General features: G+C 33.2%; 1 protein-coding gene across 5 annotated transcripts in view; it reads right to left on the reverse strand.

Annotated features, from left to right (window-relative positions):
* Nucleotides 1–8,264: 8,264 nt before the first annotated feature.
* Nucleotides 8,265–16,895, reverse strand: part of LOC129926451 (GATA zinc finger domain-containing protein 15-like) — a 32,414-nt gene continuing 23,783 nt past the window's right edge. For all 5 annotated transcript variants that reach the window (XM_056030570.1, XM_056030573.1, XM_056030571.1 and 2 more), the window contains one exon: nucleotides 8,265–16,481. In XM_056030570.1, the coding sequence (XP_055886545.1) occupies nucleotides 13,169–14,197 (1,029 nt within the window). In that variant the 5' untranslated portion in view covers nucleotides 14,198–16,481 and the 3' untranslated portion in view covers nucleotides 8,265–13,168. The remainder of the gene's footprint in view (nucleotides 16,482–16,895) is intronic.

The raw sequence follows: 16,895 nt of genomic DNA on the forward strand, positions 1-16,895 counted from the left end.
AAGGGCTTTGAGATTCAGAATATTTATGATACCTCTAAGTCCACCAAACTCTAATGGGTACTAAAAATTAGAGTGTGGTATCAGCCAGGATAACCAACTACTTAGTAGGCTAAAGTTTATATTATTGATTAACATGCATGGCTAGATTCAGTGGCGTCACTAGGGTCGGTGTCACCCCCCCCCCCCCCCCCCCCCCCCCAAGGAAAACGAAATCTCTCCCTAAAAACAAACAACTATTGTGGGAGTTTTTTGTTTCTTAAAATTGAACAATAAAACTGTAAGCTAAATTATTGATTTGTTACACCCGAATTTAGGCAGTGTTATCACGGATTGGAAAGCAGGAGCCATCTTTCAAAAAGCACGGCCAATTTGAACAAACAAATCAATTAGCTTGGAGATGAAATCCACCTACTCAAAACAATCATTGTCCCAACGCCACCTTGAAAAAAGACTGAGCAGTGACGGCTGAGAAGGATCATTTGAATAACATACCGAGATAATGCTACCAATAGAGAAATATTTTCCAGCACAGGCATTCGCCGTCTACGGAAAGAGGCGATTGACATTTGTGAGATATATCATTAGTGTCAATGTGTAATGCTGAGTTCTTGCTTCCTGAAGTACTCTAGACACGTGACAAGACGAATATTATAAACTAACTGAAGCTCGTTTCAGCAGACAAACATGAAGTTTATTTTACTACAATAATAATGCACTGCACTCCTTGTTAGTGCTACAAGTCAAGAAATAATAAACAATCCTATCCGCATAGCAGCGGTATCAAATGTAGGCCTATCAATCACGTCCGCATCTCAGCGGGTAACAATAAGAACAATTACCACTAGAGCTTCAACTATAGATTTCCATTGAAATACGAATAATACCTTAATATTCAATAAGCACATAATGAAATCAACTCTCAAATATTATTAATCAACAATCATTAGTCCATCGACTTTCATCCTATATACATATATATACACCAGTCCAGGAAGCAACGTCCAACCTTCCTGGACCGGGAGCAAAACCTTACTGACTTGACTTGACTGAACTCAAAGTCAACTTTATTCATTCTACTTCTTGTTTTCTACATCAGGAATTCCACGTGTCTTTTAAACTCTTAACATGACGTGAACTTTAGATCATGCAATGTCAACTAAGACTGTGACAATTAGACAAGACGAAACATGTTTACTTAAGTCATCCTTAACACGAAAGCCGAAAAGAGGAGCGCAAAAACATGCCGTCAACGTTTAATCATGGTGTCACACCGATTCAAGAGGAAAGTGTAACGGACTTAGGTTAGTTCTTTGAGGGGCTATTTAAATGCCCCAATTGTATATTGTCAAGAGAGGGGTGTGTAAAAAGTGAAATTGTGTGTGTGTGTTTGTTTATTTTATTAGTTGAGTTGTAGATTGTTTTTAGCACGGGGTTTTTCAAGGGGGGGGGGGGGGGACAATAATTTAAGGTTTCCTGTGGTCCGTCTAGTCAGAAAGCTGACCTTGTCTGAGTAGGGTGTTGGTGATTGTTTTTCGGTTATTATGCCTAGAGTAAGGAGATGTTATATTATTATTCTTGTTATGTGTGCGTACTGAATATTTGGGGTAATGCTATGATGTGTGATGATACCCTTATGTAATATATTATATTATATATTATATTGTTTGCAGTAAATAAATACTAATTTTCTACTCCTTCGTTGAGTGTACTTTATAATACTTGTACGCTTGTAGAGAACTACAGTTTGGGCATAAATTAGCTCTTAAATAACTAACCTAAGTCCGTTACAGAAAGTAGCTGTGGAGAAAGCTTGCAGCCCTATGTGTCGAATAGCGCGCGAGCGCTTATGTCAATGTGTTTCTCAACATTTTGCATTAATAAAATGTTACTTTCGCCACTCAACTGATCAGATAATTTGTTAAGGGGGAGCGCCTTAATCTCACTCAGAGTTGTCTGGGGGGATCCCCGGGTGCCAAACGTTTTTCTACATTTCTGAGCTTCATAATCTCTTTCCCGTGGCGTGTACAACGTAATATTTTTCTCATAATAGGAAAATTACTAGTCAAATCAAACTGAATTCAGAAAGTTTAGTACATGCTGATTCTAAAATGTGAGAAACATTCGAGGTAGAAATTTGTATTTTTAAAAGTTGTTTTTTTGGGAAAGTGCATTTTCCCGACTTGGGTGTCACCCCCTGATGGGTGCCACCCGGTGCGGCTTTGCACCCCACGCCTCTCCCCATAGTGACGCCACTGACTAGATTTAAACATGAAATGCGTAGGACGTATTTATCTTCTCTTTTGAAGTTATGTCTGTAATCTATATATATTTAAGCTTTAAATGCATGTGAAAATATTAGAGTTAGTAAGGAAGATAATGTGAAGTAGATTGTAAACTAAAAGAAAATGTTTTTGTAAAATAAAATATTGTATTGTCTTCATCACCTCATATCTGAACACAATATCATAATAAAGAATAAACAAGATGTGCTTTAATAGGTTTGTTAATTGACCTCAAAACAAATTTAAATAATAAACAGGTGTAGATTCGACTGATGAGATATCGGTGGACTAATTTAATTGGTTGTCAAGTAAAAAGTTGATTAATTACAGTTATGATTGGCTTATTCTACGACTTTAAATTATTAGGCTACCAACGCAGTTTGCACAGCACTCCGAGAAAATTATTATAGTTCGCCAACAGCTATAGAGCACAACGACCGACCGCTTAAAAATCCCGAAATTAAAAAATCCCAGTCTTCACCAAGACTCGAACCCAGGACCCCAGGTTTTGAAGTCAAGCACTTAACTACTCAACCATAGCGCCACCGGATATGTTACTTACGTGTAATTATTTCATTGATTGCTTACTAGTCCATCTGACAGACACATCATACACACCCAGTCTTACATAAAGTAACTAATCTTTTACAGACCAGTGTAACAAACCGTGTTAGTTATTATAATGGTAGGGCTAAATTCATAGTTGCACGAGGTCCAGGTGAATGTGTGTAAGGACAGATGAGAGAGCGAGTTGGTGACTGGGGCACAAATGAGAGAGAGTGCATATACTTTCAGAGGGTTAGTTTAGACTATAGTTTGGGTTTGAGTAAGTCGAGAGCTTATTAGTAGGAAAGTCTTATCGTAGATAGTCTTTGTTGGCGAGCGTTGTATTTTCTTTTGCGTTTATCTGCGTACGGGACGTACTACTTAATACGTAAATACGTAGAATAGTTAATAAAGTGTTTCATTAACTATAAAGTTCTGAGATGTGTCTGAGATGAGTAGCCTATGTTCATAGGGCCGGATTTAGGACAGGACATGGTGGAGCTACTGCCCCAGTGAATCCACAAGAAAGGGGCCTCCACAAGATTTTAAGTCTCAAAATTTTGACGTTTCAGCCACTTTTATGTTTGTTGTTTTTTGTTTAGAACATTGTGTCCGATAAAACTTTAAATTTTACGATTGACAAGAAAGAAGTGTATGCTTGTATCATGCTTACAACTTAGAAATGCAGTTTCGAATCTCTACGGCAGTGCGTCAAACCAGGACCTTACCCTCCACAAACTCAAAGATAAATTAAATGTACCTTCTTTGTTTAACTAAAAAAATACAATAAAAATTTTGTTTAAGAGTCTATAAAGTATAAAGTAGAATAAATTTACAAGTAGGCCTACTTTGTTTATTTCTTCCAAAACATGGCATATAGTTTTATTATTAATAAGTGGATTTTTTAATTTATGATTTTGAAAAAGTGTACGGGGCTCTACAAAATTTCTACCCCAGGGGCCTTCACATAGTTAAATTTAGCCATGTATGTTCATGTTACACTTTTACAAGTTAAGATGTTTCTGTCGTCAAGAAGCTAACTAAGGCTTAGAGTCGCTTTCCAGTTACCCAATCCCCTAGACAATGACGTTTACAGCCAGGGCAACTCTTGAGATAGGCCAGCGGTTCTCAACCTTTTTAGTGCTGCAACCCCCTAATAAGATTCTCCACTAAGCATCGAACCCCAACCGTAATTTTTTATTCGTTCACGGACCAAGTTCAATCGCAATTGGTTAATGTTATAAAATCCTAATCGTAATGTCTATATTTGATATTAAACTATTACTCAGCCCTGAGTTGTCAAGTTCTTTGAATTGGTTGTGTCGTGTGGTACAGTTTGCAGAGAATCTGGGTAGTGAGAAACGTTACAATATATATATCTTTGCCAGTGCTACAAAGACAAGCAGCTTAATGACTTATAAATAGATTAGCAAAGTATAAAAGATATAATGAGAAACAAGGTAGTCTTAGACCAAGCTTAATTTAATGATCTAGATATAGTCTTTTTTTTTTCAAGACTTTGCAGCTACCTTCGTGTACAAATAAAATGACATTGTGCAAAATTTTAAATGCCTGAGTCTTTAGAAAATGTGAATATGTTTATCTTCATGCATAGTGAAAACGAGAGTGAATGAATTCTTGTGAATACAATGACATTGTGCTTATTTTTGTGTGAAATTAACAAATCTTTGGTAACGAAGTAACATTTTGTTTACACTACAGATGATTATATTGTGATTCGCCTCCTGTAACCAAATTTTCTTCATAGAGAATGTATGTTTAACTCTTATAAAATAATTGATTTAATAGAGAAAACTTTTTCAAAGTATTATTATAAAAATTAAAGTGAGTTTACTACTTAACAGTACTTTGTAGTTGGGCTTCTAAGATTGTAATTGATTAACTTTTAAGGCCCTTTTTTCATTGCTCTTTTTATGGTCACTAATAGAAGTTGCTGTAAACTGGTATGCTCCATTCTCAATCTAATCATTGACACTAAGACATAACCATTCTCAATCTAATCATTGACACTAAGACCTTCCATTCTTAATCTAATCATTGACACTAAGGCATTAACATTCTCAATCTAATCATTGACACTAAGACATATCCATTCTCAATCTAATCATTGACATAACATTCTCAATGTAATCATTGACACTAAGACATTACCATTCTCAATGTAATCATTGACACTAAAACATTACCATTCTCAATGTAATCATTGACACTAAAAAATTACCATTCTTAATCTAAAAACTGACATAAGATTCTCAATCTAATCATTGACACTAAGTCATTACCATTCTCAATGTAATTATTGAAACTAAGACATTAACATTCTCAATCTAATCATTGACACTAAGACATAACCATTCTCAATCTAATCATTGACATAACATTCTCAATGTAATCATTGACACTAAGACATTACCATTCTCAATCTAATCATTGACATAACATTCTCAATGTAATCATTGACACTAAAACATTACCATTCTCAATCTAATCATTGACACTAAGACCTTCCATTCTTAATCTAATCATTGACACTAAGTCATTAACATTCTCAATGTAATCATTGACACTAAAACATTACCATTCTCAATGTAATCATTGACACCAAGACATTACCATTCTCAATGTAATCATTGTCACTAAGACATTACCATTCTCAAATTAATCATTGAAACTAAGACATTACCATTCTCAATCTAATCATTGACACTAAGTCATTACCATTCTCAATCTAATCATTGACACTAAGTCATTACCATTCTCAATCTAATCATTTACACTAAGACATTACCATTCTCAATCTAATCATTGACACTAAGACATTACCATTCTCAATCTAATCATTGACACTAAGACATTACCATTCTCAATCTAATCATTGACACTAAGTCATTACCATTCTCAATCTAATCATTGACACTAAGTCATTACCATTCTCAATCTAATCATTGACACTAAGTCATTACCATTCTCAATCTAATCATTGACACTAAGACATTACCATTGACAACAAGACATTACCATTTTCAATCTAATCATTGACACTAAGTCTTTACCATTCTTAATCTAATCATTGACATTAAGTCACTACCATTCTCAATCTAATCATTTACATTAAGTCATTACCATTCTCAATCTAATCATTTACACTAAGACATTACCATTCTGAATCTAATCATTTACACTAAGTCATTACCATTCTCAATCTAATCATTGACACTAAGACATTACCATTCTTAATCTAATCATTGACACTAAGTCTTTACCATTCTCAATGTAATCATTGAAACTAAGACATTTAACATTCTCAATCTAATCATTGACACTAAGACATAACCATTCTCAATCTAATCATTGACATAACATTCTCAATCTAATCATTGACACTAAGACATTACCATTCTCAATCTAATCATTGACACTAAGACATTACCATTCTCAATCTAATCATTGACACTAAGACCTTCCATTCTTAATCTAATCATTGACACTAAGTCATTACCATTCTCAATGTTATCATTGAAACTAAGACATTACCATTCTCAATCTAATCATTGACACTAAGACATTAACATTCTCAATCTAATCATTGACACTAAGACCTTCCATTCTTAATCTAATCATTGACACTAAGTCATTACCATTCTCAATCTAATCATTGACACTAAGACCTTCCATTCTTAATCTAATCATTGACACTAAGTCATTAACATTCTCAATCTAATCATTGACACTAAGACATTACCATTCTCAATCTAATCATTGACACTAAAACATTAACATTCTCAATCTAATCATTGACACTAAGACCTTCCATTCTTAATCTAATCATTGACACTAAGTCATTACCATTCTCAATCTAATCATTGACACTAAGACCTTCCATTCTTAATCTAATCATTGACACTAAGTCATTAACATTCTCAATCTAATCATTGACATAACATTCTCAATGTAATCATTGACACTAAAACATTACCATTCTCAATGTAATCATTGACACCAAGACATTACCATTCTCAATGTAATCATTGTCACTAAGACATTACCATTCTCAAATTAATCATTGAAACTAAGACATTACCATTCTCAATCTAATCATTGACACTAAGTCATTACCATTCTCAATCTAATCATTGACACTAAGTCATTACCATTCTCAATCTAATCATTTACACTAAGACATTACCATTCTCAATCTAATCATTGACACTAAGACATTACCATTCTCAATCTAATCATTGACACTAAGTCTTTACCATTCTCAATGTAATCATTGAAACTAAGACATTAACATTCTCAATCTTATCATTGACACTAAGACATAACTATTCTCAATCTAATCATTGACATAACATTCTCAATCTAATCATTGACACTAAGACATTACCATTCTCAATCTAATCATTGACACTAAGACATTACCATTCTCACTCTAATCATTTACACTAAGACATTACCATTCTCAATCTAATCATTGACACTAAGACATTACCATTCTCAATCTAATCATTCACACTAAGTCTTTACCATTCTCAATGTAATCATTGAAACTAAGACATTACCCTTCTCAATGTAATCATTGACACCAAGACATTACCATTCTTAATGTAATCATTGTCACTAAGACATTACCATTCTCAAATTAATCATTGAAACTAAGACATTACCATTCTCAATCTAATCATTGACACTAAGACATTACCATTCTCAATCTAATCATTGACACTAAGTCATTACCATTCTCAATCTAATCATTGACACTAAGTCATTACCATTCTCAATCTAATCATTGACACTAAGTCATTACCATTCTCAATCTAATCATTGACACTAAGTCATTACCATTCTCAATCTAATCATTTACACTAAGACATTACCATTCTCAATCTAATCATTGACACTAAGACATTACAATTCTCAATCTAATCATTTACACTAAGACATTACCATTCTCAATCTAATCATTGACACTAAGACATTACCATTCTCAATCTAATCATTGACACTAAGACATTACTATTCCCAATCTAATCATTGACACTAAGACATTACCATTCTCAATCTAATCATTGACACTAAGACATTACCATTCTCAATCTAATCACTGACACTAAGTCATTACCATTCCCAATCTAATCATTGACACTAAGACATTACCATTGACACTAAGACATTACCATTGACAACAAGACATTACCATTTTCAATGTAATCATTGACACTAAGACATTGCTATTCTCAATGTAATTATTGACACTAAGACATTACCATTCTCAATCTAACCATTTGTACCGTCTTGAATGGTGTGAATGTTGATTGAATGGTATTAAGGCCTCTTCTGGCCTTGATGTAGTGTTCTTGTATTCTTAATTAAACACATCACATATTATGGATAAAATAATCACAAACTCCTCTCTGGCAGACAAATATTTATTACATCAAATAATAGTTCAGAAAGTAGGCAATCTCAGCCATAAAATATCATCACGAATTATTTCACATCAAATACAAACTACATCCATAGAAAAAGCTCCAATTAGGTACTCATATTATTTAATCCAATTTCATAAACCAGAGACACCTCCGTCTCTTGATACATCATGGCGCTAACTTACTAAAAAAAATGTGGTCGCGTGATCAAAAATGGTACCTCTTTGCTTGACAATGTGTAAGACCCATTTCACTCTAATCATAGTATTACACCATTGACACTAAGAGATTACCATCCTCAATCTAATGATTGTCTCAGTGTTATCATTGGCACTAAGACATTACTATTCTCAATGTAATCATTGATACTAAGACATTACCATTATCAATCTAAGCAATAACACTAAGACATTACCATTCTCACTGTTATCATTGACACTAAGACATTACCATTCTCAATCTAATCAGTGACACTAGACATTACCATTCTCAATCTAATCAATGAAACTAATACATTACCATTTTCACTGTTATCATTGGCACTACGACATTACTATTCTCAATGTAATCATCGATACTAAGACATTACCATTATCAATCTAATCAATAACACTAAGACATTACCATTCTCACTGTTATCATTGACACTAAGACATTACCATTCTCAATCTAATCAATAACACTAAGACATTACCATTCTCACTGTTATCATTGACACTAACACATTACCATTCTCAATCTAATCAATAACACTAAGACATTACCATTCTCAATCTAATCAATAACACTAAGACATTACCATTCTCAATCTAATCATTAACACTAAGACATTACCATTCTCCATCTCGACAAAATTTACATGGTCACAGTTTAAAAGTGAGGAATGCAACAAACAACAATGAAATTTAAGAATCTATATTCATTACCCAGCTCAAATACAAACAGATGCTTAGATAATAATAAATAATTAATAATATAAATAAAAAAATTAGTATAAAAAATTTCAATAGTGCAACAACTTGTATTTTTTTTTTTTTGCATTTGCACAGTAACAGAACTGGTATAGAAAAATACAAGACATAAATGTGGGAGCCACCACTGGGCCAAAGTAAAAACACAGCATATTTGTATTTTTTTAAGCATTGTTCACCCCAGCAGCAGTAAATCTCTACATGGCAAAATAACAAAGCAAAATTTGAGTAATAGTTTAATAATAATAATAATGATGCTGAAGATAAAAGATGAGTGCAGCATTTTCATAAACCCTATTACAACCTACTTTCCTCAATGCAAAAAGGTGCCTAAATTAATCTTTATAGTGCTTACAGGAGCACCCCGTTATGCCATCCTTGAAGATACCATTTGGCATGCAGTCGCCCCCCATGTGGGATAATTTTCCAACCCATCACAGCTGTTGAATGATAAGTATTTCTTCTATACTACCCACACCAGCCTCCAGCAGAACATTTTTTTAAGGTAGTTCTGCCAGTGTATGAAAGTTTGGTGAGAACTACTGCTTGGATATATATATATATTTAATTGTGAAACTTGAAAAATCTTCTTTTTATGAAACAAAACTAAATATAACTTTTATTACAACATAACACTAACCTTAATACTAACCTAGATGAAATGAAATAAATCTAGTAGCAATAATATAAAATGGTATTTTAAGTATTTTAAACAAAATCTAACTCACTACAAAAAACCTGTCTGTACAGTTTCAGATCCCTGGGTAATTTGCATTACACTAGACCATTTTTGTAATTTCACCATCCTCACTGCATATCCGCCAACCAATCGCAAATTTCTCAACGTTACCTTGGAAACACCCACACACACACACTCCATAACACTGCTATACACATTTTTATGAACATACAAAATATAAACATTGTATAATTATGTCTTTATATAAATTTTGTTTTATAATTATTTTATCTAAGTAATTGACTAAGTAATTGTAATCATCGTTCTAAATATAATTTTGAGATCTTGTTTTCTAGTCTTAAAATTACGAAAGATAACAATCTAAAAGGTTAATTGTTATTGAGCTAACAAACTAATATTAGAAAATGGTAAAATAAAAAAATCACTGAATACAATATATTTACAGGGTGCGTCAAAAAAAAGTATACACACTTTGAACTGACATAGACAATTTATTTCCCGTTCTACAATGCTAAATTTCAGCACATGGAAAGCTTAATGTCTAATTAAAGTCAAAGTCATCAAGATAAGGCAGAGGAAATGATTGGGAGGGAGGGGGTCTGTCAATGAACGTTGAATGGTGTAATATTGAGTTCTTACTTCCTGAAGTACTCTAGACACGTGACAAGACAAACACTATACGACTGACTGAAGTCCGTTCAGCAGACAACATGAAGTTTATTTTACTATAATAATAATAATATACTGCACTCCTTGTTAGTGCTACAAGTCAAGAAATAATAATCCTATCCGCATAACAGCGGTATCAAAAGTATCCAATACGTTAACAACAAATCATGTCCGCATCTCAGCGGGCAACACTGTGTAGAAATATAGATTAACTAATACATGTCTCAAAAGACCACTGGCAACAACTGCCCACAAGTTACTTTCTAACTGAAATTACTACAGACTTTTCTAAGTCGCTACTGTCCATCCCGGACTAAAATATACTTGACCACTCGGTCCAAAGAATAACACTTGACTTCTAACTTGACTTCACTTGACTGCTTTACTTGACTGACTGACTGACTTCAAAGTCAACTTTATTCATTCTACTTCCTGTTTTCTACATTAGGAATTCCACGTGTCTTTTAAACTATTAACATGATGTGAACTTTAGATCATGCAATGTCAACTAAGACTGTGACATTACGCCCTTTCCCTCAAAAAAAAAAGATTTTGTAAAAATCTTTTGAAATTTAAGTAATAATACTATTATATGTATAGTCACATCTTTTGAGAGAGAAAAAATCCATACAAATGTACAATGTGTGCTATAATCTCTGGCACATGTCTTATCATGCCATCAAAAAATTTGATGAGACTAATATATGGTCTCATTTGACCTTACAATATTTGAAAAAATATTTGTCTGTGTAGACAATACTCATAGTTGTCAACATTACTCAAAAAGCAAGTGTTTCTTTACACAAAATTTCAAAGTAAATTCTCAATTTATCAAAAGAATGCTTTCAATATTAATTTTACAAAGGAATGAGCAGCCATGAAAAATGCTCGTATACAAATATACTTAGTTTATCCCATCAGGTTACATAATCAAATGAAAAATATTGACAATGGTTACATGGTCAAATGAAAAGATATTGACAATGTTCTTTAAAATAAATCAATGCAAGTGAAATGTATCTATAATAAATATTTATGTTGTCTCAATGGTTTATGTACAAAAATAATGGCAATGTTTTGACAATGCTACTAAATCATGAAAGTCAAGAAAATATATTCTTTAATGATGATTTATGAGGAACATATTTAAATCATCAAAGTCATAAGCATATTAAAGCATCAAGGTCGTTATCATGATATTCATTTGGCTCATATGTCTTACTGTGAGCACAAGTTCTTTTAACATAAGTGTAAGTTACAATCTTCTCTCGAAAAAATGAATCAGCTTTTCACGTTATGTAACATCAAATATGTTACTTCGAGCCATTAATAGTGCTCTAATAGTCTTCATCACTCAAATACAATGTTCTATTCAAAAATCAAATATATTACTTTGAGCCATTAATAGTGCTCCAATAGTCTTCATGAATCAAGTACAATGTTCTTTCAAAAATCAAGTATATTACTTCGAGCCATTAATCATGCTTCGATAGTTTTCTCATATCCATACAATATTCTTCTCAAAATTAGTATTATCATCACATAATATAAAATATACTGCTTGAGCCATCAATAATGCTCCAAAAGTTTTGTCATTAAATACAATCTTCTCCTCAAAAAATGTCAGTGTCTACATCACACATCATCAAATATATTACTTCACGAGCCATCAATAATGCTCCAATAATTTTCTCATATTAAATACAATCTTCTCAAAATGTCAGTGTCTATGACACACATCAAATGTATTGCTTCACGAGCCATCAATAATGCTCAAATAATTTTCTCATATTAAATACAATCTTCTCCTCAAAAAATCAGCGATTACATCACACATTATATATATTACTTCATGAGCCATCAATAATGCTCCAATACTTCTCATATTAAGTACAATCTTCTATTCAAAGATTCAGTTTGCATTACACAGTAACAATTATTTTTCAAGCCATCAGTAATGCTCAAATAGATCTCACTAATTAAATACAATATTCTTTTCAAAAAATCATTGTTTGCATTACATATCATCAAGTGTATCGTTTCAAGCCTCGAATTAAGCTCAAATAGTCTTCAAAACTGATATGTGGGAAAAAATAAATTCATCAGTGAAGATCAATGTCACAGTCATATCTATACAATTTACAAAGGTTATGTACATTTGAAAAAATGAAAAATACATTTCAATAAATAGTGTCACATACTCAGGTTTTAATATGACTGCGTTCTGTTCAAATGGACTCTTGGAAAAATAATTTACACATATGCAAAAATTGGGCACATATGACCTTTTGAAGTGTCATGTGTACAAATACAATCAAAGTTATATGTAGAATATGGCATCAACAGATTCAATGAATTACACTTGTACTGGCTAATGAGTCCTTAACGGTGCTAGTGTTATGTAAAATAGTGTGATAATTATAGTTGTTGACTTATGTGAACAATGTCATTGTTTAGTTATATTACTGATATTTAGTGATTTTGTGATGGTGTTGTATCCTATTGTATAATAAACAAAATTGTATGTTGTGCTGCCCTATGTCTAGCTTGCTAACTACTAGTGTCATGTGTGTTTCCAGTTCTAATGTTACTGTTTCGTGATGCGTTGTCCAGCCCGTTTGTAAGTAATGGATAGGAATTATTTTCTGGAGTTGAGTTCATGAATGCTACATGTTCGTGTTCGTAAGTGTCGATGGTTGCGGCTGAGTTGTCATAACTGCTAGGGCGTCTATGGATTCTATTGTTGCTGTTACTTTGCCATCTGTTTGAAGTATTTCTGTTGTATCTGTTTCGTTCGTAGCCATTACGTCTGGATTGTCTGTGATAGTTCTGAAATTTGTTGGTATTGTATTGCTGTCTTCTTTGATAGTTCTGGAAGTTGTAATTATCGTTGTTGGTGTTGTATTGCCTTCTTCTATCATTAGGGCTGTAACTTTGGGTTGCTCTGCTGTTTCTTCTGTTGTCATATTTATTGTCTCGATATGTGCCACTTTGATACTGGAAAGTGCTTCTGTTGATTGATCTACATTGGCTCTTTATGTGACCCTTTATGCCGCAGTTAAAGCAGGTTTTATTGTTGCTGCTGTATTTGAATTTACTTGAATCAGTGTTAATGGTGGCAGCTATTTGATGGTCTCTTCTGTCGATGGTGTGATTGGGATGGCTGTCTTTGAATAAATTCAGGTTAGTTATGAATTCTGTTTCGTTTTTAATTTTCTTCTCTTTCAGGAAAGTGAAAATGTTGTCTGTAACATTCAATAGTACACTGTCAATTAAGAACATATCAATGATTTGGTCTGGTCTCGTCATATCACAGTTGGAGAGTTCAAGCCACTTTAAGATATTTTGCTTAATTTCAAAAATAATTCTGTTGTAATCACCGTTCTTTTGCAATCTGATGTCTCGAAAGAGTTTTCTGTAGTGGTCCTCGGATTTGCCAAAGTGTTCGAGGAGTCTGTTTTTCACAGCCTTGTAGTCAGTCTTTTGTTCAGGTGTCAGGGTGGCTATTATGTTCAGCGGTTCACCTGCAAGATTGGCGAGTAGGTGCTTGGCCATATCTCTAGGAGACATGTCATACATTGAGGCTATGTGCTCAAATTGCACAATGTAGTTTTCAAGAGTTTCGTTTTTCTCATTGAACTTATGGAACTTCGAGACGTATGGTTTGGCTTACTGTGTCAGTGGTTGTAATATGTTCGGATTCACTTTTGCAGCTTCCAGTTTAGCTAACTCAACTTTTCCCTCTATTTCTTTCATTTCTTTCTGATGCGCTCTTTCTGCCGCTCGTTCATCTCGTTCCGATACTTCACGTTCTTTCTTCTTTAATTCATCCAATTCTCTTTCGATAAATTCTCTTTTCTTTTCACCCTTCAATTCCATTTCTCTGGCCAACTCCAAGATTTTATCATAGGTAGACATTGTTGATAGGTATGGGTTTAGGCTTCAAGTGTGTATAATGTCAATAAATATTAAATAATCTTCAACGTGTATAAAGTCAACAAATATATAGGATTCCAATCTGTATGTAGTATTAACTGTGTAGTGAGTGCTTAGTTATCAAAATACAAATAATAATGTCTCACTTTGCATGTATCTTTGATATTTAAATAATAGATGGCCAATAAATGTGTTGAGTTTGTAATCAATGTGTGCCAAATACAATGTACAAATGAGTCAATAGTAATAAGTGTTGCGTCAAAATGTACCAACAAAATAATCAGAGTACGAGAAATGTGTCAATACAAAATAAGTACAAGAGCTCAAAAAATAAGGCTCTAATTCAAGTGATAGTATATATGTACACAATATTATTACTTCAAATATATCTTTGTAACATGTTATATGTGCAGTGAAAAAATGAAAAAAAAATTAATTAATGAGAGAATAAAGAGATAAATTAAAGTATAGGTGACAAACACAAAAACAATATAGATAACAATACAGTCTGCTTTAAAAGAAATCAATAAATAGAAGACTTTGACAAGAGAATCACAGATATGTAAATACAAGACTTACACAAACAAACAATATGAATACAAAGAGAAATCACACTACGATTGTACACACAAAACTATATACCACTAAACAAAAAATTTCAAAATGATCTAGAAGTCCCTACCGAACAAGGCTGGTCTACTCGGACCTTATTAGGACTAGGAGAACAACAAGAAAATCCCTAAAGATCCCTATCAGATGAAGTGAAATGGAATGGAACAAATAAATTGTGCCGATTCAGTCTCAAAACATAAGACAGACCCACGCCGACCGCCCTTTAAGGTAACAAATATAGAAAATGAAAATCAATTTAATATGGTTCTAAGAGTTATCAATCACTAACTCTATATATAATCAACTTCAATTACTGCTATACCACAGCAAAATCAATGTACTTTATTAATCATATGAATATATTCAATCCTTAATTATAACTTACAGACTTTCTTTTGTAGACTGATGTAGATTAATCCTCTCTTGTAGCTTGTCAAATACAAATACAGCTTGAGTAGTTCAATAATAATCCATGGGTAAGGTAACTAAGTAATCCGATTGAGAATACACATCAATGTGAGCATCAAAGTAGTAGTAAAATAATCCAGTCATATGCCATAAGATGGCTCAAATGCTCAAGTAATGTCAAAAAATATTTCCTCTTGACCTTTACAATTAACACAAGTCCAACAGGTAATCCAAATAATCCAATAAGATAATCCAAAATGTAAGTGTAGTAATGCAGGCATGTGTTATTTCTTCGGCGTACAACGATGACTAGGAGAGCGCCAATAGGTACAAGTTAGTCCAACTTCAACGTCAAAGATCAATAATCCAAAAGTACTTGAACATTCGTATAAATAATCCAACAGTACTTAAGTGGAGAACTTCAGCTTAGATAATCCAAATATGTAAAGTCTCTGAAAAATTAGAATGACCATAAGTGAACAGAGGTCTAAATGGAGGACCTTCTGTATAGCAATGTAAGGTGAAACCTCGACAATGCAAGAGCGTGTCAAAAGTTGGTGACGAGCGCTCACGTGGAAACGATGTATCATCTGTCTTCAGGCGATGCCTTGAATTTTACACCTACACAAATGTATCAGCTGTCTTCGAGCGAAGCCTTGAGTTTTTCACCCACACAAATGTATCAGCTGTCTTTGAGCGACGCCTTCAGTTTTTCAGCCACACAAATGTATCAGCCGTCTTCGGTTTCTGCCGATGGTGATGTCTCAAGATGTCGACAATAGTGGAGAAATAGGCATTAACCAGGTTTAAAATATACATATAAGATCCTTTTTTGTCCAGTAGATATAATGGTCAGTTTGTAGACTTCATCAAGCCCTAACTTGAGAACTGCTTGATCAGACACAAACTGTGAAAGATGGAATGTGATAATATGAACATATATATATATGAATACAATATTCAAGTGCTGACTTATTTATTACTAAAGCATCTCCAGATTTTCTTTTGCTAAGTCTTTCTTTTAACCAACTGGTGTGGCACAGCAGTAGGCTCTTTTTTTTTTTCACTGCAAGTCTATGGTTATTTTTTAAAAATCTTTTTGTCTACCAACACTCTTTAAACTATTTCCCAGGTGGATTCCCTTCTTTAAATTTCTGTCTGTTAACATTTCAGCAAAGGTACAAGATATGAATACATTGCTTATGTCCTGAGAATGTTCTGCATTAGACACTTTAGGCCTACTCTGCTACTCTATCACCTAAATAAATTAAGTTATGCTTCTTTTCCTTGGTCTTTGTTTCACTGCCAAGTTTGATACGTA

Source organism: Biomphalaria glabrata, chromosome 5, assembly GCF_947242115.1.
Source record: "Biomphalaria glabrata chromosome 5, xgBioGlab47.1, whole genome shotgun sequence".
In the NCBI taxonomy this organism is placed as follows: Eukaryota; Metazoa; Mollusca; class Gastropoda; family Planorbidae; genus Biomphalaria; species Biomphalaria glabrata.